Source organism: Xyrauchen texanus, chromosome 22 (genome assembly GCF_025860055.1).
Source record: "Xyrauchen texanus isolate HMW12.3.18 chromosome 22, RBS_HiC_50CHRs, whole genome shotgun sequence".
In the NCBI taxonomy this organism is placed as follows: Eukaryota; Metazoa; Chordata; class Actinopteri; order Cypriniformes; family Catostomidae; genus Xyrauchen; species Xyrauchen texanus.
The window spans coordinates 41,763,285-41,791,078 of NC_068297.1; the positions used below are offsets into that span (position 1 = coordinate 41,763,285).

The following is a 27,794-nucleotide window of genomic DNA, read 5'->3' on the forward strand; positions in this document are numbered from 1 at the left end:
TTATGTGGTATTTTGATTCTGTCCTTTTGATGTTACATCTTTCCTTTTCTTTGTCTTCTTTTTCTTCACCATCACACTGGCTTTACTAGTTGGTTCAATGTTTAATGCGGGTCTGGATCTGGTTAAGTTAGCAGTAGGACTGAGTTTACTGCTGGTCACACTGGGGTTGGAGGTGCAGTGCATTCCCTGGGCAGACGCCGGTTTACTGATGGACGGTTTAGTGGCGCTCTCGAACAGGTTTGGCTGCGAGTATGAGCGCATGCCCGATGAGCTCGGGGGTTTGTACGACATCGCACCTGCTATCATGGGAAGGTGGACGTGCTCACTACTCATGTTCTGGACAGAGTAGCGGCTGCTCGTGGACATGACGATGTGGTGCCAGGAGCTGAGTGGGGTGGCAGAAAAGTGCTGTGGGCCTCTTGAGTCCTCTTTGGCCCCACCGGGTGATATGATCATGGAGCTGCGTGGGGTCACAGCCTCCACGGCGCTCTCGAAGGTTTTTAGGATCCTCTCGCTTTTCTGCTTCTCCTTCTTCTGGCGAGATTCCACTTTCCGCAGCTGACGCCGGTGGTCTCGCATCATCTGTTTCCTCGTGTCTGCCAGACCTCTGTAGGATGAGACAATCATTCAGAGGGTTCGGCCTGTTAAAATCGAATTGTTTGAAAAAAAGCTAAAAGTGCAATTAAAACTCATAATAAAAACTATCAAGCATTTTAAAGGTGAATTGTGTCTTTTTATGTTTAAATGCTTTCTCATATCTCAGTTTAATGCTCAGAATCAAATACAAGTAAGCCATTAGGCTTCCTGACAAATGTAAATAATGTGACGCTATCAAAACATTGATTAGTTTGTTTAAGCATCCCGTCAAGCCCAACACTGCCACAATGACTTAACCAATTGTGTGAGTTTGGGATTATCTTTTCTTTTGGACCAATTTTTTTAAAAAATAGCCATTAATTTGGCTGTTTTTGGGCAGACTGATCTCAATATGAATTTGGCAACAGCAAGTTGTACGAAAGGTGAAATGTCCACCGAGGGGCGCCAAAAGTGAGTTGTATTCTTAGGTCGAAATGATATAATACAGTCAACAGGAATGCATATTTTACTAACCCTAGCTCCTAACCTAAACCCCAACCCTAAACCTAACCGTCAGTTAAGTAAAAATGTAATCTTAGAAACTCATGTAAATACGTATTTCTTGCATTAACCGATTTTTGGTAGTTATAAGTGTATTGCCGTGTATGTAGATACACTCAGTGCCTTGCAAGCACCAATGAGCAAGACAAAGACAACCATCACAGCAGGAATACTAAGATGTTGAAGTATCAATTAAAAGAATAGTATCCATAGAAATTGTTCAATAGGATAAAAAATATACTTGTTTTTTTTACACAATATTTGTATTTGTGGTGTATTTGAATGCTTATTAGAGTGTCAGTGTAGAATACTTTTACAGGAGGCACTAGTAAGGAGGTTTTGGGTGCCAAACTTGTGAACTCAATGAACTCAAAAAACTAAAAAACATTCCTCTTACAACCACAATACCTGAGACTTAAACTAATGAATGAGGAGATTAAATTAAAGCTTACCAGGCAATTAAATCAATCAATTAAACAACTTAAAGACCATTCCTCCTGTCAAACAAGAAAAAAACTTTTTGTTTGCAATTTTTTTTTTTTTTTTTTTTAGCTTCGCAACTCTGTTCGGAATAAGTTATGAGTGGATGGTACGTGTTCACTGGTGTGGAAGAAATCCACTCACAACACTAGAGCAGTGTTTCCCAACCTTTTAAATGCCACAGCACACTTTTTATGACTAAATAATTCTACGGCACACCACTATCCCACATAGGCTAACCATCGTCAATATTTTTCCTTTTCAAGAACTTGTCCATGTTTTCTGTCCGTCTTAGTAGCATGTTTACATGTAATGTTTTAAAAAACAGTGCTTTGTTGGACTTCATCATTTTGACTGACAGGGTAGTAAAAATTCCGTCACAATCTATTATTACCCGTCATTTTAATTTTCGTATTTTAATTATAAGACATTTAATAGCTTTTATTTTCATTCACATTTTCATTTTTAATCATGAACTTACAGGACGAGCATAGAGCAGATTATACATTTATTTACTGTATTTATGAAGAGAACAGATTAATGTTTTTTTCTCCGCAGTGACAGCGGAGCCCACTAAAACACGACATATGAACAATGCAATATTACAAAAAACAAATACGATTAAAATATGAACAAAACTCAATCAACAACTCAAACCTTCCTCCTGGTCCGCATCGACTTAAACTCCTCTGTGTGTAATCAAACGCATCAAATTGTCATTATCTTAATTGTCATTAGATTTTGTGTCTTTGTCTCTGACAGAGGACTTCTCGTGGCAGTTTTAATTTGTTTCTGGAGGCTGAACCTAGCGTCAAGCGTCGCATCGCCCTTCACATGACAAGAGTTGCAGGAAGCGTCACAGAAGGGCGATTTTACCAGTTTGTCACATAAAAAGCGTGAGGTGTGCACAATAAACTTTGAAAACATGTATTTGGAAGAGAGAAGAGCTTGCAGTTGCTTTAATAGCAGAAAGTAATAAAAGGACTTGTTTATGTTTAGAAGCGTTTTCTTGGTGAATTTAAATGAGTTCAATAACTGGGGTCTCTGATATTCATAAACGATAAGGTAATAATTATTTCAAAGAAATTATGAGACATTCAGTGTCTCTCCACAAATTTGGACAGTTTTTAAATATTTATTGTTGCTTAGTTACTCTCAAAGACATTATTGGTGAAGCAAAAACATGTGTGAAAAAACTTTGGTGTGACGTCAATTCATAGACTTCAGTGTATTCTGCAGCACTGACGTGAGTCATGTGATGACCCTTTACCCATATAAATTTCAATCGCTTCATAGACTTCAATGTATTCTGCAGCGCTGACAGAGTCATGTGATGACCATTTACACGTATAAATATCACTCACTTCATAGACTTCAATGTATTGTGCAGCACTGACACAAGTCATGTGATGACCCTTTACACATATAAACATCACAGACTTCAGTGTATTCTGCAGTGCTGACTTGAGTCATGTGATGACCCTTTACCCGTATAAATATCACTCACTTCATAGACCTCAATGTATTCTGCAGCGCTGACACGAGTCATGTGATGACCCTTTACCCGTATAAATATCACTCACTTCATAGACTTCAATGTATTCTGCAGCACTGACACGAGTCATGTGATGACCCTTTACACGTATAAATATCACTCACTTCATAGACTTCAGTGTATTCTGCAGCTCTGACACGAGTCATGTGATGACCCTTTACCCGTATAAATATCACTCACTTCATAGACTTCAATGTATTCTGCAGCGCTGACGCGAGTCATGTGATGACCCTTTACCCGTATAAATATCACTCACTTCATACACTTCAGTGTATTCTGCAGCGCTGACGCGTGTCATGTGATGACCCTTTACCCGTATAAATATCACTCACTTCATACACTTCAATGTATTCTGCAGCGCTGACGCGTGTCATGTGATGACCCTTTACACGTATAAATATCACTCACTTCATACACTTCAATGTATTCTGCAGCGCTGACGCGAGTCATGTGATGACCCTTTCCACGTATAAATATCACTCACTTCATACACTTCAATGTATTCTGCAGCACTGACGCGAGACATGTGATGACCCTTTACACGTATAAATATCACTCAATTCATAGACTTCAATGTATTCTGCAGCTCTGACGCGAGTAATGTGATGACCCTTTACCCGTATAAATATCACTCACTTCATAGACTTCAATGTATTCTGCAGCGCTGACGCGAGTCATGTGATGACCCTTTACACGTATAAATATCACTCACTTCATAGACTTCAATGTATTCTGCAGCACTGACGCGAGTCATGTGATGACCCTTTACACGTATAAATATCACTCACTTCATAGACTTCAATGTATTCTGCAGCTCTGACGCGAGTCATGTGATGACCCTTTACCCGTATAAATATCACTCACTTCATAGACTTCAATGTATTCTGCAGCACTGACACGAGTCATGTGATGACCCTTTACACGTATAAATATCACTCACTTCATAGACTTCAATGTATTCTGCAGCACTGACACGAGTCATGTGATGACCCTTTACACGTATAAATATCACTCACTTCATAGACTTCAATGTATTCTGCAGCACTGACACGAGTCATGTGATGACCCTTTACACGTATAAATATCACTCACTTCATAGACTTCAGTGTATTCTGCAGCACTGACGCGAGTCATGCGATGACCCTTTACACGTATAAATATCACTCACTTCATAGACTTCAGTGTATTCTGCAGCACTGACGCGAGTCATGCGATGACCCTTTACACGTATAAATATCACTCACTTCATAGACTTCAATGTATTCTGCAGCACTGACGCGAGTCATGTGATGACCCTTTACACGTATAAATATCACTCACTTCATAGACTTCAATGTATTCTGCAGCTCTGACGCGAGTCATGTGATGACCCTTTACCCTTATAAATATCACTCACTTCATAGACTTCAATGTATTCTGCAGCACTGACACGAGTCATGTGATGACCCTTTACACGTATAAATATCACTCACTTCATAGACTTCAATGTATTCTGCAGCGCTGACATGCGTCATGTGAAAGACCCTTAATACGTATAAATATCACTCACTTTTGCACAATCGTTGCTCTTCACAATCACAAAAGTCACAGATTTATTTATTTTGTGGAATTTGATAATTTTCCACGGCAAACCTGACAATCTTTTACGGCACACTAGTGTGCGGCACAGTGGATGGAAAACACTGCTAGAGTGCTTCAGGTGGTGGTTTCTAACATGTATAGTGAGTGTGTTGTGTCTATGATTGCTTTCAGTACATAGTCAATAAAATCACATACTGTATTTGTATGATTACAGTTGGAAAGATGTTAACTTTATTTATGAATACCCAGCCACATTATGGCCACAATGAATGTGTGCAATTACTATTTAAAGGAATATTCCAGGTTCAATACAAGTTCAGTTCAATCATCAGCATTTTTGGCATAATGTTGATTACCACAAAAATGTATTTTGAATCGTTCCTCCTTTTCTTTAAAAAAAAAGGCAAAAAATGTTTTATGGTGAGGCACTTACAATGGAAGTGAATGTGGCCAATCCATAAATGTTAAAATACTCACTATTTCAAAATTATAGACACAAAACATAAAGAATATATGTGTAACATAATTTTACTGTCATAAAATCACTTACTGACAGCATCTGTGAAAAGACAGACAATTTTACAACCTCATTACCATGATAATGTAATGTCAACAAACCCTAAAATTAAAAAAAAAATTGTGAAAAACTCAAATAATACATGATTTTTAACAATATAATGAATGTAAGTGTTTTTATAAAATTAAAGCTTCAAATTTCAGTCTTTAAACCCTCCAAAAATTGACCACATTGACTTCTATTGTAGGTGCCTCACTGCTTTTTTTTTTATGAAAAGAAGGGACGGGTCGAAATAAATATTTCTAGTCAGCAACATTATGCCACAAATGCTGTTGATTAAGATAAACTTGTATTTGTCACGATCCCTTGTCATCTGCACCGTGTTTCATGTTTCGATCCCTTGTTGTCTGCCCCGGGTTTTCTGTTTCACCCATCACCGATCACGTTCCATGTCATATTTTCCCTGTTGTCCGCCCCGAGTCTCACTGTCCTTTTGAAAACTACATTTCCCGTCTTTCCCTGCCCTTCTCTGCGTTATTGTCCGCACCTGTCTGTTGTTTTGTCATTACCGTGTCTCTTTATTTAAACCCCGCTGCTTCCCCTTCCCTTTGTCGTTCGTTGACGTTTCATGTTCATGTCGCCTACTCTTCCCGATACATGTTTATTTTTCTATGTTTGCTCCGTGCCCGTTCTTCCGTGTTTCCCTAGTTCCGTGGTGTTCGTGTTTTGGTTTCGGTTTTGTCCCCCGAATCACATCTGATTATGTTTATTTTTGTACAATAAAACCGCGTTTGGATCCGCACCTCTCATCTGTCTTGTCCTGCTTCCACACCAAGCGTTACAGAACGAATGACCCAAATGGATCCAGCGGTCCAACAGGCCAACTATCAGCTGCTTTGTTTAAAGCAAGGGGACCGACCAGTTGAAGACCACATCCAGGACTTCCTTGAGCTGGCACACGTCTCGGACTTCCCGGATTCAGCCCTGGTGGTCTTCTTTAGGGGCAATTTGAACGTGACGCTGAAGGAGCGGCTGCCCCTGACGATGCGCGGCTGGACCCTGCAGGAAATCGTGGAAGAGACTTTGCTGGTCAGCGGCTCGCCACTCACTGTGGGCATGGCAGAGGAGGACCCATCCTCACCTCCCGCAGTGGTGACTCCCCACTCGCCCATGGCTCTTCCCATCAGGCCTGCCCCACTTGCCAGCGAGCAAACCCCCACACCAGTCGTTTCCCATGAGCCTGCATGGTCCACTTCGTCTGCCCGGAGGAGGAAGAGAAGACGGGCTTCTGCCTCCCGGCCCACGCCTGCCCCGGTCTGCGAGCCTGCGCCCACGCCTGTCACTGTGAGTGAGCCTGCGCCCACGCCTGTCACTCCTCCTCCCAAGCCTCCCAGGGCTCCACCTCCCAAGTCTCTCGAGTCTTCCAGGTCTCCTCCTCCCGAGCCTCCCAGGGCTCCGCCTCCCAAGTCTCTCGAGCCTCGCAGGGCTCCGCCTCCCAAGTCTCTCGAGTCTTCCAGGGCTCCTCCTCCTGAGCCTCCCAGGGCTCCGCCTCCCAAGTCTCTCGAGTCTTCCAGGGCTCCTCCTCCCGAGCCTCCCAGGGCTCCGCCTCTCAAGTCTCTCGAGTCTTCCAGGGCTCCTCCTCCCGAGCCTTCCAGGGCTCCACCTCTCAAGCCTCTCGAGCCTCCCAGGGCTCCGCCCCTCAAGCCTCCCAGGGCTCTGCCCCTCAAGCCTCTCGAGCCTTCCAGGGCTCCACCTCTCAAGCCTCTCGAGTCTTCCAGGGCTCCGCCTCTCAAGCCTCTCGAGTCTTCCAGGGCTCTGCCCCTCAAGCCTCTCGAGCCTCCCAAGGCTCCGCCCCTCAAGCCTCTCGAGCCTTCCAGGGCTCCGCCTCTCAAGCCTCTCAAGCCTTCCTGGGCTCCGCCTCTCAAGCCTCTCGAGTCTTCCAGGACTCCGCCCCTCAAGTCACTCAAGCCTTCCAGGGCTCCGCCTCTCAAGCTTCTCCAGCCTTCCAGGGCTCCACCTCTCGAGCCTCTCGAGCCTTCCAGGGCTCCGCCTCTCGAGCCTCTCAAGCCACCCAGGGCTCTGCCTCTCGAGCTCCTCAAGTCACCCAGGGCTCCGCCTCTCGAGCCTTCTAAGGCTCTGCCTCTCGAGCCTTCTAAGGCTCCGCCTCCCGAGCCCCCTACGGCTCTGCCTCCCAAGCCTCCTTTGGCTCTGCCTCCAGAGCCTCCTATGGCTCTGCTTCCAGAGACCCCAGAGCCTTCCTCGGCTCCACCTCCTGTGCCTTCCAGGGCTCCTCCTCCCGAGCCTCCCAGGGCTCTGCCTCTCAAGTCTCTCGAATCTTCCAGGGCTCCTCCTCCCGAGCCTTCCAGGGCTCCGCCTCTCAAGCCTCTCGAGCCTCCCAGGGCTCCGCCCCTCAAGCCACCCAGGGCTCCGCCCCTCAAGCCTCTCGAGCCTTCCAGGGCTCCACCTCTCAAGCCTCTCGAGTCTTCCAGGGCTCCGCCCCTCAAGTCACTCAAGCCTTCCAGGGCTCCGCCTCTCGAGCTTCTCGAGCCTTCCAGGGCTCCGCCTCTCGAGCCTCTCAAGCCTTCCAGGGCTCCGCCTCTCGAGCCTCTCAAGCCACCCAGGGCTCTGCCTCTCGAGCTCCTCAAGTCACCCAGGGCTCCGCCTCTCGAGCCTTCTAAGGCTCCGCCTCCCAAGCCCCCTACGGCTCCGCCTCCCAAGCCTCCTTTGGCTCTGCCTCCAGAGCCTCCTATGGCTCTGCTTCCAGAGACCCCAGAGCCTTCCTCGGCTCCACCTCCTGTGCCTTCCTCGGCTCCGCCTCCTGGGCCTTCCTCGGCCCGGCCTCTGGGGCCCCCCTCGGCTCCGTCTCCTGAGCCTCCCTTGGCTCCACCTCCAGAGCCTTCCAGGCCTCCGCCTCTAGAGCTACCTACGGCGCCACCGCCCTCGGCTCCACCTTGTAAGCCTCCCTCGACTCCGCCTCCTGAGCCCCCAGAGCTTTCCGTGGTTCTGCCTCCCTTGGCTCTGCCTCCTGGGTCTCTCTCGGCTCTGCCTCCTGGGCCTCCCGAGCCATCCTCGGCTCCGCCTCCCTCAGCTCCGCCTCCTGAGCCTCCAGAGCCTCCCTCAGCTTCGTCTCCAGAGCCCCTCTCAGCTCCGCCTCCGGGACCTGTCCTTGTCCTGAGGCCACCTCCCAGGCCTCCTGGACCTGTCCCTGTCCGATGGCCGCCTCCCAGGCCTCCTAGACCTGTCCCTGTCTTGTGGCCGCCTCCCAGGCCTTAGACCTGTCTCTGTCTTGTGGCCGCCTCCCAGGCCTCCTAGACCTGTCCCTGTCTTGTGGCCGCCTCCCAGGCCTCCTAGACCTGTCCCTGTCTTGTGGCCGCCTCCTAGGCCTCCTGAACCTGCCCCTGTCCTGTGGCCACCTCCCAGGCCTCCTAGACCTGTCCCTGTCTTGTGGCCGCCTCCCAGGCCTCCTAGACCTGTCCCTGTCTTGTGGCCGCCTCCTAGGCCTCCTGAACCTGCCCCTGTCCTGTGGCCACCTCCCAGGCCTCCTGGACCTGTCCCTGCCCATTGGACTTCCCTCTTGCCCTCTGTGCCCCCCGGACTTCCTGTCTGCCCTGTGTGCTCCCCTTGGACTGCCTCCTTGCCCATGTGCCTCCTTGGTTTGTCTCTGTGTCCCTTGTGCCTCCTTAGTCTGTCTTTGTGTCCCTTGTTTCTCCCTTGGTCTGTCTGTTTCCCCCTGGGTCTACCCCCTCACTCCTTGGTCCTTTGTTTGTTTTTGTTATTTTTGTCTTTTTGTTTAGGACCGTCTGGAATCCGGTCCTTTTGAGGGGGGGTTATGTCACGATCCCTTGTCATCTGCACCGTGTTTCATGTTTCGATCCATTGTTTTCTGCCCCGGGTTTTCTGTTTCACCCGTCACCGATCACGTTCCATGTCATATTTTCCCTGTTGTCCGCCCCGAGTCTCACTGTCCTTGTGTAAACTACATTTCCCGTCTTTCCCTGCCCTTCTCCGCACCTGTCTGTTGTTTTGTCATTACCGTGTCTCTTTATTTAAACCCTGCTGCTTCCCCTTCCCTTTGTTGTTCGTTGACGTTTCATGTTCATGTCGCCTACTCTTCCCGATGCATGTTTATTTTTCTATGTTTGCTCCGTGCCCGTTCTTCCGTGTTTCCCTAGTTCCGTGGTGTTCATGTTTTGGTTTCGGTTTTGTCCCCCCGTGGATGTTTTCATTTGTGCCTATCTGATTATGTTTATTTTTGTACAATAAAACCGCGTTTGGATCCGCACCTCTCGTCTGTCTTGTCCTGCTTCCACACCAAGCGTTACAGTATTGAACCCTGGATTTTTCTCTAGAGTTCTGTCAAACTACCCGCAAACTTGCCACTCATTATTTTCACATGCAAATGTTGTGCAGAAGTTTGCAGCTCTTCACCGGTAGTGGTAAACCTGCAGCAAACCTTTGGCAACAATGGACAATTTGCCGCAAGTTTGCCGCAAATCTCATTTGAATGTGAAAATAATCAGTGGCAAATCTGTGGCTGTAACATATAGGAAGGAAGTTCAGGAGCTGGATCTAGATGTGGCAAAAGAGTTTAATGAAAAGAAATAAACAAGTACAAAATAACGGGTAAACACAGGAACAAATAAAACACCCACGATGGGAAACAATGACATAAACATCCACGAAAACATCCACGAAGTGCACGGGCAAAAAAACGCTAGGTCTCAACACATTCAACAACTGAACAACGAATGATCAAACCACAGGGCTTTAATACACAAAAGATAATGACTAAATGAAACACAGGTGAGGACAAAGAAGGACAGCTGGCAGAGATGAGAGCAGGGAATTATGGGAAGTGTAGTCCGGGAACAGATGACAGGGGAGAAACACAGGCCAGACAACAGTGAATCATGACAGTGGCAAGTTTGCTGCAAATTGCCATGCACTCTCGATTAAGCAGATTAAGCATTTATGACAGATGTTACCGCCCTTAGCGCAAAGTGTTTGACTTCCGCCCACCATATTTGCTCCTCATTTTCAAAAAGTTGAGCATTTCTCAAAACTCTCAATGCTTGCTCTGCTCCGCTGTCAATCCCAAAATCTCCCCGCATGCATGTCATTCAGCTCCCATTGAGATTAATTGAAAACGCCTACTCGGCTCCGCTCACCCTCCATATGTATTTTTTCAGAAGACATTATGTCTATTTTGGGGCTTGAAAATTTTTAACCCTGTTGACCTGCTTTGTACTGAAAAAAAACACACCATGTATCTTTTAAAATGTCTTCAGAAATTCCGCAGAAGAAAGGCTTAAAAAGAGATAGCATAAGGGTGACTAAATGATCAGAGAATTATAATTTTTAGGTAAACTATCCCTTTAAGGCTTGAGTTAACTTTAATTATGATTTATTCTGCAGTAGCTAGACTAGACTAGAGGTCTGCACAGGCCTTATATGAAACCCGAATCATACCTGAGACCGTATAGCCCCATGCCACCTGGCCCAAATGATACCGTCAGATTTGAAGCCCAAACCCGACCTGACATCGCTTACTATCTAATTTCTTCTCCTAAGCACTGTTGCACTAGGCTGTATTTTATGTAAGCATAATAGGTAACATTTGTAACAGTACTGAAACAGTAAACATAAAGTTTTAACAAGGCACGACAGCCCCTTAAGCTGCGTTCATACAGCCAGCTACTTTGTCGCTGCATGTCTTCAGTGGCTTGCGTTTTGGTCGCTAGTGGTGTATATGGAGAATCTAAACAGCACTGTTTCTTTACAATACATTTTATTATTAAAATATTAGGATCACGTGAGCTAATTTTCTCATATTAGCTGTTGCTCCTGAATGTCACTCTTTATTTGCATAAACATTTCTCAACATTGTCACATCGCTGGACACGCCCACATCCGGTCGCCAACGGTCGCCGTCGCTCCTGTTGCCAGAAGTCACCAGCTCTCATTGAGAAGGCATGAGATCGCTTTGTCGCTGCGTGTCTGAACGTGTTAATAATTTAACTGTGCTTAAAACAATCAGCACAAATAATGAATCACAGTGCAGGTGTCTCAACATGTGTTTTTGACAATTTGAAGTTGTTTTTAACTTGACATGGTGTTTAAAATGTGCTGGTCCTGCACGAGACACTGAAGAAACAGCGAGACATGGTGCGAATGTCAGACATGCTTCCAAACAGAACAGACATGTGCAAAAACACATTTGGTGTGAACGGCCCCTAACTCGTCCGTTCGCGTGTCTGTGAGTGACAGCGCATGCGCGAAACAAGTTTGGTAAGCGTGTTTATTTTTTCATTCATACAATCCCAAACCTGAACTGAACATGAAGTCCTACTTGAAAAACTCACCCGAACCTGGTCGGGTTGCTGAACTCTAGACTAGACTAACATATGCATTGCCCAAAACATAAATCACACATTAAGACAACATTTGATAACCCAATTGTGATCTGCTAAATAAATATTGAGACAGATTTAAGGGTAAAGTTTAACCTTCAATTAGTCCTTAAAACAATTTAACATGGTAACCATAGTTTCCAGCAAAATACCATAGTTATTACAGTTGTTGTCATTACTAATACATTAATATGAGACTTGCATCAAACAGTGTAAGGTTTCAGGAAAAATTTCACCATGAGGAACTGTGTGAGAACTAGATTTCAACATGATGACAAAGCATACATGACTAAGACACACCTTACTCTCCAAATTCTACTGACATTGCTTATCCCATATGTATTGACGGTGAACATTACACACATCCACTGTAACAGTTACTTTACAGACATACTGAATTCGACTTTAGAAGGTAGCTGCCTATGTAGGTAATAGGTGGCAAGACAACTCACTAGGTTTTGCAGCAAGGCTCATGATTAATGACATATACTCAAGTATGTCAAGTATCAATATTATCAAATTGGTGAGAAATGTTCAGATGCACAGGTCCACAAGCATACTTCATTTGTCATGTCAGATTACTTCAACTCTGTAACGTAACATCTAATATTAAATGACTTCATAAAGCAATAAAAGAGAGCTCACCTGTAGTCCACTATGCCTGTTCTGTCTCTGTCCAATCTCTGAATCAGCTCCTCTATCTGGAATCTCTCCAATGGGATGCTGGATTGCTGTAAAGTTTTGTCAAAATAATATTACATGTCATTTATAAACATTCTGTCATTATTAAGAATGAACGAATTTCTCATGATCTTAACTTTTTCACCTAAAGGCCATTATCCCTGAAATAAGTTTTTTAGCATATATAAATTGTGCCAACAATTTTTTGATGAATTTACTATTATTCAAAAATTTGCAAAATAGTTATAATTAAGAATGAGTGGGTTTGTCTAAACTTGGACTTGACTGATCAGATACATACAGTAAAATAGAGATTTTAGTGCATAAAAGAACACAAAGCCATTTTTGAATGAAACAAGATGACACTTTGTTGTTGTCACGTAGGTGGAGAGAGGAGACGATAACACTGGATCTAACTGCAGCTATTTTAATAAAACAAAAAGCAAAACAAACACTGGAAACACAAGAAACTGGAACACAAACACTACAGCCTAGCAAAGGACAAGACGAGGGCAATACTGTATATACACAGGGACAAGGTTAATAAGAAACAACTGGGGAAGAATTAGAGGGGTACAAGGAACAGAGACAAGACCAAAAATTAAAACATGGTTTCAAAATATGAGTCTATACAAAACTAAAGTCCAGAACATATGTTGCAGAGCCCCCTTTTTAATGGGTGGTTCCTGAAGCCCAAAACAACACCAAAAAAACAAAACCAAGTGAGACATGGTATGGCACGTGATGAAAGGAATCGGGAAGACTACTGGCGACCATCGGGGGTCAGGAGAGGATGTTGGAGTCCAGGACAGTTCAGTCGACCAGACTCACTCTCAGCTAATAATTGGTTTCTCTCTGGGGCCAGCCACCCCCAGCTCCAACCTCCCCAACCTGCCCCAGCCATTAGTTGAATAAGAAGAAAGGAGGAGGAAATAGTACAAGGCCACTCTCTCTCCACAGATGCAGGAAGTGTGAGTTTTAGTCATGCACCCAGAGAGAAACACAGAAAAACACACAGTATATTCACTTAAGACTTAATGTATGATTGTGATTACACATGACTAAGTATATAGTATTAACATTTCTATTACAGAGCCTCAAAGCATAATCAATATATTCCATCAAAGAGAGTTCACATCTATATCCCGGCAAACAGGACTTATAAGGTTCATTGAGTCCAAACCTGTACAAAACCTTAAAGTTGGCATGAAACAGAAGTTGTGACCGACTTCACTTCCGTATTGTGACGTATTTCCGAGTAAACAGCTTATCGAATAAAAAAAAAATGTAGGGCGGGGATTTGAGTTTATCCATTGGTAGTTGATTGGATTGTGAAAATATGGGCGTTGCATAGCGGAACGGAGGCAGATCTGAATTCACCGTTATTCCTCCTCATTTGAAATGTAAATTCAAGCCAGCTGACCAGTTTGGGTTAAGGAGCGATAGTTTTTAGGGAAAACAAATACACCTAGCCATCTTCACCAACATGTGATTGATGCTTTGATCAACTCTACGCAAGGTTGTGGTATTTATAAAAAGTGGGCTGGGTTTAAGCTGACTGAATGATGTCACCAGAGAGATGTCAGTTGTTTCTCTGGAAGATCGAGTTATTATCATTTTGATAAAATTTTACGAGGTCAAAAAAATAAATAAAACATTTGCATGGATGAATCGTTCACATTAAGATTTATAACATGCATTTAGAAAATAGATAATGTGAACTTTCATTTTATGCTCAGTGTCACCCCAGTTCAAACAGTTCATCAGTGTACAGAAAATCTCTGTGTATTCTTCAATTGAGTCTGTCCCCTGCCGGAGAGACAGAAGCTCTAAAGCCGATTGATCCATGTTATATGTTGTAACCTCTCTTGAGGTTGTAGTTTAAAACTCTCTTGATTTCTTTAATGAATGTCTGAAGTTAATATTTAGCTATTGCATGATCAGAGGACAGAATGCATGTTCTATATTAAGTGAGAATACAAGCACAGTACATGCATTTGACTTCCACTTTTCAGGACAATCAGATTCAACACATCACAGATCCAGACCTGAACTGCTTTTCTGAAGTCTACGACAGGAACGCGCATGGTCCCGTCCTTATCAATGTTACGGAAGAAGTCCCACAGGCGAAGCTTCCGCTGGTCAAGGTAATCCTACAAAACAATTATTTGACATTTTGAATGCACAAAACTTCAAGATATGTATACAGAATTTTAAAATGAGATCACAATATTTGGCACCCCAAAATTAGCTTACTAATTAATTTGCTAATGATACCTCAGTAGATTTGCGTTTGTGTAGACAATTTACCTGAATGACTTTCATGGGGTCGATGCGTTTGTGAGGTTTTTTGGCGATAAATCCACCGACGCCTCCATACTGCACCTCCAGACTGGGATGTTCCTGACAGATCAACTCTAAGAGCTGGACGAAGTTCTCATTCACCAGCACATTCTTGAACACAACACACAACATGATGCATAACTGTGCGGTTTTTTATTTATTTTTGTATCATACGGGTTATATTGGATTTCTCTTACTATCACAGTCTACAGCAAAGATTCTCTATTGTTGGGTCCTCACGGGTCTTTTTGATATATTTGCGGACAGCAGGGATAAACGATGCTAAATGAAAATAATAAAAGTGCAACTGTACATATAACCGAGCAGAGTTATGATCGCAAAATAAATAGACTTATCAGCTTTTAAAAGGGAGGCAAAAATGCAAAGGTAAAGAAAATTCCACCCAGACTACATTAAATCTCGATTACTATTACACTTTTTAATTAATATATTTTATTAATTCGTGGATTTTTATAAAATAACTCTAATTACAACAAAACTCACTGGGCTCAATTTTAGTGAGCACGCTAAGCGCAGCGCTAGGTGCAACCACATGCGCTACATCTAATACATCTTATAGGGCGCTAATTCTGAGCAGGTCTGTTTTCAGCACAAAGTCTAAACTCAGTTCCTGCATTTGCAGTTTGGAGATTCACCAGCAGGTGATGATAAATGTCCAAACTCTGAAAATATAGTGGAACATTAAATGATGTCCCTGACAATCACTGTTGTAGATGTCTTATGAAACAAACATTTATGAGACGTCATGGTTTATTATTATGCTTATATTTACAATTGTATTATGATCTAATTTGTATTGGTGTTTTTCCAGCTGTTGTCTTAGAATGATTTTTAATTTACTGCAAAAGGAGCCTGTCAAAGAAGTTTCACATCGTTATTTTAAATATATTTAGTTTTTTATTTTATTTTTATTTCATTTGAATATAGAAATATTTTTCATGTTTCAATAAATGTATTTAATTTTTAAAGCAAAATCTAGTGAAGTGTGTGCAAGAAAAAAAAATTATATTACATTCTCTATAATTGAATGGAGTACATCCAAATCCTGATGAGAATCACATCATCAACACTTTTTTATAATATTTTCATTTTGTTTGAAGTGTGATTTTTTTTTGTGTGTTTAATTTTGTAGTGTTTCAATAAATGAATTTAATTGTTCAAAATAAAAAACGATGGTACAAGTGTGTGCAGATACAATCACTGTTAATATTAGCCATGATTTGTGTGTCAGTAGATGAATACGATTATTAATAATTACATTCTCTATAATTTAATGAAGCATTCATCCAAATCCTGATGAGAATGAGTTTCACTGTCATAGAAATATGTCTGATATTCAACCAGGACACAGTTAATGCACAAAAGAACGTAAGTCCATATTTCTATTCTTCTAATTCATTACACACAGTCCATTTACACAACCAACTTCTTCTGAATGTGCTGTGTTTGTTTATATCGCTGGTGTTTGAGGAAATGGACTATATAATAGAGATTATATCATGCAGCGAGTTCAATAACTGGAGAAGAACATTAAACTGCACTTGACTCCGCCCATTAGTGCGCTCACTATCGCCAAACCCACTTGCATGGACATGACCACTGACTTTGCGCTTATTTTTTATCCCATTGTGCTGCGCTTAGCACTAGTGTTCTTAAAATAGGACCTTTAAATAATGTTTACTTGCCCAAACTTTATTAGAGGTTTATCTTCAGTTTTCTTGTCATTTTCTAATTTGACAAATCATTTTTTTTCTAAATGACTTAATAAAGGTTTTGTGTTTGGTAGTTCGGGGAACAGACACAATCTCTATGTGTTTATGTTATGCCACATAATCATTCATAATAATTCATTTGTTCTTTATAGCACTGTATAATTATGCTGTAGATTTAAAAAGTAGCGGTTCATAAGAGCCATTCATTTGGGAATCTGACTACACTGGTCAAGCTGTATGCTGAATGTGTTGTGGTGCACATGTGAGTGGTAGCAGGAAATGTTGTCAGAGTAATTTAGTACTGTGTTCCGTCCAGCAAAAGAATGCACTTTCAAGAACTGTTAATGAAGAGAGTCATGAAAAGCATTCAATTCAGTATTTTTTCTTGGATCCCAACCCTACTTGCAACAAAGATAAACATTTATGTTAACCACATTATGTTTTGTGGTTAATATTGTGGTAATTATTGGCTGCCGAGAGCATGAAACCGTTGAAATGCTAATAATTTGCATATTGCTAGGCCTATGCAGTTCATGGTAATATAAGCGAATACAATCCCATGTTTGAATTTAAGGACATTTTTGTTTTTTTAACAATTAACAACTTGGGTTCTGGGTTTCCACTTGATGTTCAGTGTAAAACCTGTAGAGAACCGCTGGTCTATTTGACTCACACAAATGTTGATCTCTTCAATGGCAGTTTTAGGTGTGTTCTTGACAACATTAATCAAAGTAAAAGCTCCCTCCACTGTCAGCGAGTTATATGCCAGCTATAAGAAAACAGAACATGACAATTATCTCTGACACAAAAAAACACTTCAGAATCTAGTTAGTAATAAATATAGCATACATGTAGATCATAACATTATTGCTCAAAATAATCTTGTACTGTTTTTATTGGTTCTTACGCCTACTCTAAAGCACAAGTATATTTTCAACACTTCACGTTAGTTTTGCTGAATGAAATCATGACAATCTTTGAGAGTTTATCAGAATCTAAAGTCTAAAATGTCTCTGTAATATTGAGTCTTGTGTTTGTGTCTCAAGTGTTACATCATTTGAAGCTGTTTTGCACAGAAGTCAGACTTGCATTTGTTATGACTAATCTCATCTTTTGGGACACGTCCCGAAAGGCAAGATTTATATTTATACACTACTGCTACTGAGATATAATTCCTCAAAATGTGATTATGAGATCACTCGTCCCCTAATCCAATGGAAGCACCCCCCACACACACACACAGACTCACACAAACACACACACACACACACACACACACACACACACACACACACACACAGACACTCACACACACACACACACACACACACACACACACACACACACACACACTCACTCACTCACACATTCACACACACACACACACACACACACACACACACACACACACACACACACAGACAGACAGACATGCACACACACACATGCAGAAACACAAACACACACTCAAACGCTCTCACACACACACACACATGTAGTGTTTCCATGTTTTATGGGGACTTTCCATAGTCATAATGGTTTTTATACTGTACAAACTTTATATTCTATCCCCTAAACCTAACCCTACCCCTAAACCTAACCCTCACAGAAAACTTTCTGCATTTTTACATTTTCAAAAAACATAATTTAGTGTGATTTATAGCTGTTTTCCTCATGGGGACCGACAAAATGTCCCCACAAGGTCAAAAATTGCGGGTTTTACTATCCTTATGGGGACATTTGGTCCCCACAAAGTGATAAATACACGCTCACAGACACACACACTCACACACAGACTACACCCACACTCACACACAGACCACACACACAGACTACACACACACACACTCATACACACAAACACACACACATATACATATTTCTATTCTTCTAATTCATTACACACAGTCCATTTACACAACCAACTTCTTCTGAATGTGCTGTGTTTGTTTATATCGCTGGTGTTTGAGGGAATGGACTATATAATAGAGATTATATCATGCAGCGAGTTCAATAACTGGAGAAGAACATTAAACTGCACTTGACCCCGCCCATTAGCGCGTTGCATGCACGATTTCACCAAAACTTAGCACGAGACACCGAAACATCACGGTCATGATTTTGCGCTGAGTGCTAAAAATAGCTCTTAAAATGGAGCTCTGTATCTCAGAAATTTGATTTACCAAAGCAGAAATTGGCTTCCATACTTAAGAGACACTGTATTACCCAAATTAGCATACACATTGTGTAGGTGTAAGGTATAAACTTCACAACTGTTATGTTGTTTGCTTTATTTATTTTCTTCTATTCATTTTATTCCCTTTTTAATTGCTTCTTGTTCATATGATTTAACCAATTGTACTTTGTAGAATCACAGAAAAACTGTAACAAATGTGTTTCAAGGGGTAACATCTAAATGATCTCATTTTATTCAAGTCAAAGATGTTGTTTAATTGGACTAAATCAATCTGACAAATTAGATTGCACCATTGACAGTATAGATCCTTGAAGTAACAATTGTACAGTCCTGTAGGTTTCCACTTTCTTCAGTGTATTGTGTTTCACTTGTGCAACGTTGTTAAAAATATCACTTGAATCTATTATACTGTAGTGTAATCATCCCTGATGTTCACCTGCAGTACTCTGAGTGTATCATTAAACTCCAGTCCCTTACAGAACATGCTCACACCCTCATCTGTGATGCGGTTGTTGTTGAGGTACATGTAGACCAGGGTGTTGTTGAACTTGAGCGCTTCACCCAAAGCTAACGCCCCCTCATTTCCAAAGCCGTTCCATGACAGATCCAAGTGTTTCAGAGTCGTGTTCACCTGATAAGACACAAATACTTGATTTGCATAATTTGCTAAATGTGACCGACATGTAATGAAAAAGCAAAATGTCATGAAGTAGATTTTGCAACATTACAGCACGTGATTCATAACACAGTTCTGAGGTGAAATGTCCTCTGTGTGGCGCTAAAAGTGAGTTCAATGTTATCCCAAACAGATGAGGATTTAGGGTCAATGCTCTATTGTGTTTTAAATCAACACATGACCTCCCTACCTTAAACCTAAACCTAAACCTAAACCTAACCGATAGTGTCAGCAAAAGCAAATGTGAGATAAAAAACACAAGCACGTCATTTTGTGCTGCTTCTATGATGCTTTCGCCCTCACGTCGACTCATGTGCTCTTCAGGACTCGTACCCGCTCCTTTACATCACAAGTGCAACTCTCTATCAGTCGAGCTAATGCACAATTTCATCTCACTCAAACAAGCTTGTAAATGTGTTGTTATGTAATGCAAATGTTAAAATGAGACATATGTTCTAGTATACGTGTTTAGATGTCATAAGATACATTGTGTTAGGAACAGAGCGAAAAGTGTTTATGAATTGATAATCTGCCATTTTACTCGTGATTTGTGTATAAGTGAATAAAAGTAATTGTTGGTGTAGTGCCTCAAGCGTTCATTTGACCAGGAAACTGCTGCAATTCGTACAATGAGTCACGAAAAAATTGTTTAGCAAAAATGTAGGTACAATAACATGATTCAATGAGACCCGGTTGCGCAAGTTATAATACACATTCTTACGGATCTTCCTAAAGTCACTTGTGTTCATACCTTATAAATCAAAAACAGCTATTTGAATAGCCTATTGAAATTTCCTGAGGGAACCCATGGTTAATTAGCCTTTCAAGCCTACAAACTGATGTCATGACTGAACAGTCGAGTCTCTGGGAGGAGTACTTTTTGAGTTGCTTTCTATGTAGGGGTTCCAAACCATACACTGATGAGGTGAGACTGCTACCTTAAAAGGTAACTGCCTACGTAGATGGTAGAAGGCAAGGCAGCTCGCTATGATTTGGAATAGAGCTGTGCTGTTAGTGAGGTAGAGAAACCATAAAAAGTGAGTTTGGATGCTGTTGATAAAAGTGTGAACAGGTCAAGCGTCACCTACAAACAAGAGTCTGAGATGGCATGCTATTTATGTGTGTTTTAACAAGACTAAGGGACTGAAATAAATATACAGTACATATGAATCTTGCAAACTCTTAACGGTCTACTGTTACATCCCTTTCCTCTCTTGTGTATTTGTGAATTTGTGTGGTTGCACCTTCAGTCCAGCACAGAATGCTACGGCTCCTTTCATCCGTAAATGATTCCAACTCAGATCAAGAACTTCCAAACCATCATTGTTTGCTGTAGAAACAGAAATGAAATGTTTTATTAGATTTTTTATTCTGACACATCACAGGGATCCTTTATAATAACTTATTTACCGATCATTTGACCCAGATGTTCTCCACCTCTCCCACAGAACTGATTGTGACTCAAATCCAACTCCTTCACTCTGTAGTTACTCTGAAATCATATTCATGTGATGTTTATTTTCTTGTCAAAAACAAAAAAAAAAGAGTTAAAAGAAAAAGAATGGTTTGAATTTTACTTCTTAACGTACCGCTAAAACATCTGCAAACCACTTGGCATCATCTTCTGTGAATTTATTCCCTGTAAACATTGTGTGTCTGTCAATATAAATCAATGTCATAACAATCTCCAAGACAATGAACAGGACAAATCTTTCAAAAATGTAGTTTGAAATACATGTGCCAAGTTCTATAACTTGCAGTAATTTATGTTTATGTTGGGTTCATATGGTTTTAAATAAACATTTACACCATTTTCAACAAAGAGTTTGGCCCTAAAAATTACAAGAGCTATGAACATCAAGTAAAAAGTATATATTTCCTCCCACCTTGAATACATGTGTGCACATCTCTATCATTATAATACAGTATATATAAATATATAAACACTGGTAGCCAAAAGACTGGAATAATGTACATATTTGACTGTTTCAGAAGGAAATTGGTACTTTAATTCATCAAAGTGGCATTCAACTGATCACAAGTACAGTCTGGACATTACTGAAGTAAAACAGCACCATTACTATCTGAAAAAAGTCATTTTTGATCAAATCTGGACAGCAGCATCACTCCAACACCTTATCCTTGAGTAATCATGATAAATTGATCATTCATCGTGCTTTCCATAACATTGACTCTGAAGTTGTTAACATTATTGATGAAGTTTTCTTAAAATTAAAATTATGTTCTTCCTAATTTTTTAATTTTTTCCCCTTTATTATTTCCTGAATTTTACCTTTTCAACAGATAGACACACCCACACACGCACACACACGCACACACATGCACACACACACACACACAAACACACGTTGTGTTTCCATGTTTTATGGGGATTTTCATAGACATAATAATTATTATACTGTACAAACTATGTATTCTATCCCCTAAACTCAACACAACCCCTAAACTCAACACAACCCCTAAACCCAACACAACCCCTAAACTCAACACAACCCCCTAAACCCAACACAACCGCTAAACCCAACACAACCCCCTAAACCCAACACAACCCCTAAACCTAACACAACCCCCTAAACTCAACACAACCCCTAAACCTAACACAACCCCTAAACCCAACACAACCCCTAAACCCAACACAACCCCTAAACCTAACACAACCCCTAAACCCAACACAACCCCTAAACCCAACACAACCCCCTAAACTCAACACAACCCCTAAACCCAACACAACCCCTAAACCAAAACATCCCCTAAACCCAACACAACCCCTAAACCTAACACAACCCCTAAACCCAACACAACCCCTAAACCAAACACAACCCCTAAACCTAACACAACCCCTAAACCCAACACAACCCCTAAACCTAACACAACCCCTAAACCCAACACAACCCCTAAACCCAACACAACCCCTAAACCTAACACAACCCCTAAACCCAACACAAACCCCTAAACCCAACACAAACCCCTAAACTCAACACAACCCCTAAACCCAACACAACCCCTAAACCCAACACAACCCCTAAACCCAACACAACCCCTAAACCCAACACAACCCCTAAACCCAACACAACCCCTAAACCCAACACAACCCCTAAACCCAACACAACCCCTAAACCCAACACAACCCCTAAACCCAACACAACCCCTAAACCCAACACAACCCCTAAACCCAGCACAACCCCTAAACCCAACACAACCCCTAAACCCAACACAACCCCTAAACCCAACACAACCCCTAAACCCAACACAACCCCTAAACCCAACACAACCCCTAAACCCAACACAACCCCTAAACCCAACACAGCCCCTAAACCCAACACAGCCCCTAAACCCAACACAACCCCTAAACCCAACACAACCCCTAAACCCAACACAGCCCCTAAACCCAACACAACCCCTAAACCCAACACAACCCCTAAACCCAGCACAGCCCCTAAACCCAACACAACCCCTAAACCCAACACAACCCCTAAACCCAACACAACCCCTAAACCCAACACAACCCCTAAACCCAACACACCCCTAAACCCAACACAACCCCTAAACCCAACACAACCCCTAAACCCAACACAGCCCCTAAACCCAACACAACCCTAAACCCAACACAACCCCTAAACCCAACACAACCCCTAAACCCAACACACCCCTAAACCCAACACAACCCCTAAACCCAACACAACCCCTAAACCCAACACAACCCCTAAACCCAACACAACCCCTAAACCCAACACAACCCCTAAACCCAACACAACCCCTAAACCCAACACACCCCTAAACCCAACACAGCCCCTAAACCCAACACAACCCCTAAACCCAACACAACCCCTAAACCCAACACAACCCCTAAACCCAACACAACCCCTAAACCCAACACAACCCCTAAACCCAACACAACCCCTAAACCCAACACAACCCCTAAACTCAACACAACCCCTAAACCCAACACAACCCCTAAACCCAACACAACCCCTAAACCCAACACAACCCCTAAACCCAACACAACCCCTAAACCCAACACAACCCCTAAACCCGACACAACCCCTAAACCCAACACAACCCCTAAACCCAACACAACCCCTAAACTCAACACAGCCTCTAAACCCGACACAACCCCTAAACCCAACACAACCCCTAAACCCAACACAACCCCTAAACCCAACACAACCCCTAAACCCAACACAACCCCTAAACCCAACACAGCCCCTAAACCCAACACAACCCCTAAACCCAACACAACCCCTAAACCCAACACAACCCCTAAACCCAACACAACCCCTAAACCCAACACAACCCCTAAACCCAACACAACCCCTAAACCCAACACAACCCCTAAACCCAACACAACCCCTAAACCCAACACAACCCCTAAACCCAACACAACCCCTAAACCCAACACAACCCCTAAACCCAACACAACCCCTAAGCCCAACACAACCCCTAAACCCAACACAACCCCTAAACCCAACACACCCCCTAAACCCAACACAACCCCTAAACCCAACACAACCCCTAAACCCAACACAACCCCTAAACCCAACACACCCCCTAAACCCAACACAACCCCTAAACCCAACACAACCCCTAAACCCAACACAGCCCCTAAACCCAACACAACCCCTAAACCCAACACAACCCCTAAACCCAACACACCCCTAAACCCAACACAACCCCTAAACCCAACACACCCCCTAAACCCAACACAACCCCTAAACCCAACACAACCCCTAAACCCAACACAACCCCTAAACCCAACACAACCCCTAAACCTAACACACCCCTAAACCCAACACACCCCCTTAACCCAACACAACCCCTAAACCCAACACAACCCCTAAACCCAACACAACCCCCTAAACCCAACACAACCCCTTAACCCAACACAACCCCTAAACCCAACACACTCCCTTAACCCAACACAACCCCCTAAACCCAACACAACCCCCTAAACTCAACACAACCCCTAAACCTAACACAACCCCTAAACCCAACACAACCCCTAAACCCAACACACCCCCTTAACCCAACACACCCCCTAAACCCAACACACCCCCTTAACCCAACACACCCCTAAACCCAACACAACCCCTAAACCCAACACAACCCCTAAACCCAACACACCCCCTAAACCCAACACAACCCCTAAACCCAACACTCACAGAAAACTTTCTGCATTTTTACATTTTCAATAAAACATCATTTAATATTATAGTATGAGTTATAAGCTGTTTTCCTCATGGGGACCAACAAAATGTCCCCACAATGTCAAAACATTTGGGTTTTACTATCCTTATGGGGAAATTTGGTCCCCACAAAGTGATAAATACATGCTCACACACACACACACACACATACACACACACACACACACACACACACACACACACACTACACACGCTACACACACACACACGCTACACACAGACACACACACAATACACAATACACACGCACAATACACACACGCACAATACACACACACATATTACACGTCATTTTAATTCAGAACTCAGAAGAGGTGTATCACAACCATTTTCACTTGACTGAATTTCTAAACAAAATAAATGAGTGTCATGTCAATGATCACATAAAAATACCTGAAAGTTTTAAAGATTTAATGGAAATGTTTTCCAGCAGCATTTTAGCAACACTTTCAGCACCGGCAGACTGAAGATTATTATTGGACAGATCCTGAAGAGACCAATGAAGTCACATTTCAATGTTTTGCTTCCCTCTAGTGGACAAATAACAGTCATGTTGTGCAGACACGGTCATTACATTGATCATTGATTAATCATTTCTTCAGGGGGCAAAAACACTTAATCATGAAAATATAAACTGACAAAACACACTTACAAGATTCTGAATGGTGAAATTGGCCTTCAGCATCTGCATGAGATATTTGGCCCCTTCAGCCAACAAACAGTTATCTGCCAGCTCCAGTGTTGCGGTGTGCATGTCTGTCTTCAGACACGGAAATATTGACTCAATATTAGTCAGTATCAGCACTGCTTGAACAAATATTTGACCCGATGGACACAAAAACATCTCTTACCACCAGGGCGATTGCCAGAGCTTTTCCTCCCAAAGGACCGAGTCCGTGATGATTGAGGTTCATGGTTTCACAGCCCAGATTCCTGATGAAATATCTGACAGGAACGACACCACACAGTTTACAGGCCTGCAGGTATAATTCAGCAGTGGACATGTCCTTCTTCATGTGCTTCACCTCTGATAGAAAAACACAAGTGTTTTCAGGCAAGTAACTCAATATGGAAATTCAAAAACTGGTCTTTTTACGTTAAAATTTTGATGTCAATATTTATTTATTTTTATGTATTGATTATATAATAAGCCTTTTTCACAAGAATCGGAAACTAAGTCACAGCAGGCAAAGCTACTTCCGCTACAGGTTTGCGGCTATTGCCAAATGGCTAATATAAAATAATATACACATAAATGATTTATCATCTTTTCCCAACTGATTCGGCTATTCAGGCCGCCGTCTGTTTAGAGTTTATGAGCTCAAATGCAGCGTTGTGATGGTTTCGGCACCAGCTTCTGTCATATTCATTCAACCATGTCCCTCCTCTCATCACCGTGTCACAAGAAATAAATAATAAAAATATATACTCTCAGCAAAGATGCAAAAATACAAATAAAATCAATATGGCTAGCTGAAATTAAATGCAGTTTTTAAAAGTAAAAATCAAATTTAGTAATGAAACCAATCATCTTGTCCTGTTTAACATGTATTTACCCATAAATGATATATATTGTACATTAATCCCAACATCCCAGTAGATCAACAGACAGCAATAAGGAACTGTGCAATAAACAATGTATTTATAAGGATGATAAAATTACAATAAATAAGTCTTATTTTGATATTTGAGCCGTGTGCTATAAAAAATGCTGAGTGTAGTAACTGAGTTAGTTTGGCTTCATGATGTGAAAAGCAGAGTTTAATGAGTTTAATCCTGAATAACTTAATTCCATTTTCATTCAAATCTAAATAAGAGGTCTGAATCATCTCGCAATTAAATCAAAAATAAATAAAAGGAAAATGTAACGGGGTTTGTTCATTCTCATGTCCAGTATCCCGTCTCACCCTGAGCTTGCAGGTCTGTGTCAAATTCCTCATCCAGGGAGACATCATGTGGATTTTCCTGCTCTGTCAAACTGAGGGAATCCAGAGACACTGTAAACATTCGTTTCATCACCGCTCATCTTCTACATACAGTATAATATCTGTCGTATTGATATAGATGGGCATCAGTTCTCTAGTGTTGTCTGATATTGAAGCTGCAGGTTTCTGTCTTAGCAACAGGTGTACATGTGATACCTGCACTACTGCTGGAATCTGCCTGTGCTGTGTAAGTGGAAGAAAAGTCATTAAAAATGGATGTAACACACAGTCATGCACACACTCAAATTCCTACAGGCTGTTTTCAAAGCTGAGGAGAAACGCAACATTATTTACACATAAAAACAGCAGCAAACACAAGCAATGAAATTAAGAAAATCATGTAGGCTGTAATCATTTTGTGTATTATTATTCTGTCCTGTTGGAGGTCATATCACCTTCCTTTATAAAAACATTACCATGGTGACAATAGTTAGGGTTCAAATTTGCACACAAAAAATGCCTGTTTTAAATATGTCAAATTATTTGTTGATTTAAAATTATATGCATTGTTTTATATTTAACTAGACTTTAAAATTTTTATTAAATAAATGTTTTAAATAATGTCTTTTTATTTGTCAATTTAAAAATGATTTAATTTATGATTTTTATATTTAACTTCATTTTAAATATTCAATAAATATATTCAGATAAACAGTTTTTAATATGTCTATGTGAAGATTTACAAGTAATCTTTAATTAAATAAAATAAAACTAAATAATACGTTTTATAAATTTTTATTTGATAAACATTACACAGTTACATTTGATGTAATTTTGTTATGAAATTGAAATGAGTCAATCTTAAAAATAGGATAAAATATTATATAACAATTTTAATATCATCATTTATTTTAGTCATCCAATTTAATTTGTCAAAATAGTGCTTATTAAAAACTCATAATATTGCAAACAACAATCATATCCTGTCAAAAAACACAAACATTTATGAATAGAATACAGTCATTTAAAAATGAACACTTGTAGATATTACATAAAAATAATTAATCAAAGTCTTCATGTTTTTTTTAAGAAACAACTTAAAACATAATTTATTTCCCAGATATCTGACAGACAGTTTATTTGTTCTATTGAAAATCACTGACAGCACCTCTGCAAATGGAAGATTTATATAATATTTTCCCCCTATCATAAACCAAAAATGTCCATTTTCCTTTTTTGGGGTTTGGCGTGACGTCATTCGGCTGTCTGGATCTCCTACAGTGTCGTCATGCTAGTTACGTCATCTCGAGCTCAGTGTAATGAATCAGTTCCCC

General features: G+C 41.5%; 1 protein-coding gene across 1 annotated transcript; it reads right to left on the reverse strand.

Moving 5' to 3' along the window:
• LOC127662715 (leucine-rich repeat-containing protein 74A) lies at positions 1–26,551 on the reverse strand. The gene is made up of 13 exons (XM_052154000.1): positions 26,454–26,551; positions 25,387–25,597; positions 25,188–25,295; positions 24,929–25,022; positions 20,900–20,949; positions 20,721–20,802; positions 20,555–20,640; positions 19,071–19,265; positions 17,111–17,206; positions 14,672–14,815; positions 14,410–14,514; positions 12,326–12,411; positions 1–607 (listed from the first exon to the last, which is right to left on the reverse strand). The coding sequence occupies exons 1-13, from the start codon at positions 26,549–26,551 to the stop codon at positions 1–3; spliced, it is 1,962 nt and encodes a 653-aa protein (XP_052009960.1).
• Positions 26,552–27,794: the final 1,243 nt, after the last annotated feature.

Excerpts from the sequence above, each read along its gene's own strand:
- LOC127662715 (XM_052154000.1), bottom strand. The coding sequence starts at position 26,551 with ATGAAACGAATGTTTACAGTGTCTCTGGATTCCCTCAGTTTGACAGAG. Across the intron at positions 25,023-25,187 it reads ATTTCACCATTCAGAATCTT|GATCTGTCCAATAATAATCT; the intron begins GTAAGTGTGTTT and ends TGGTCTCTTCAG. Across the intron at positions 20,641-20,720 it reads ACATCTGGGTCAAATGATCG|CAAACAATGATGGTTTGGAA; the intron begins GTAAATAAGTTA and ends CTGTTTCTACAG.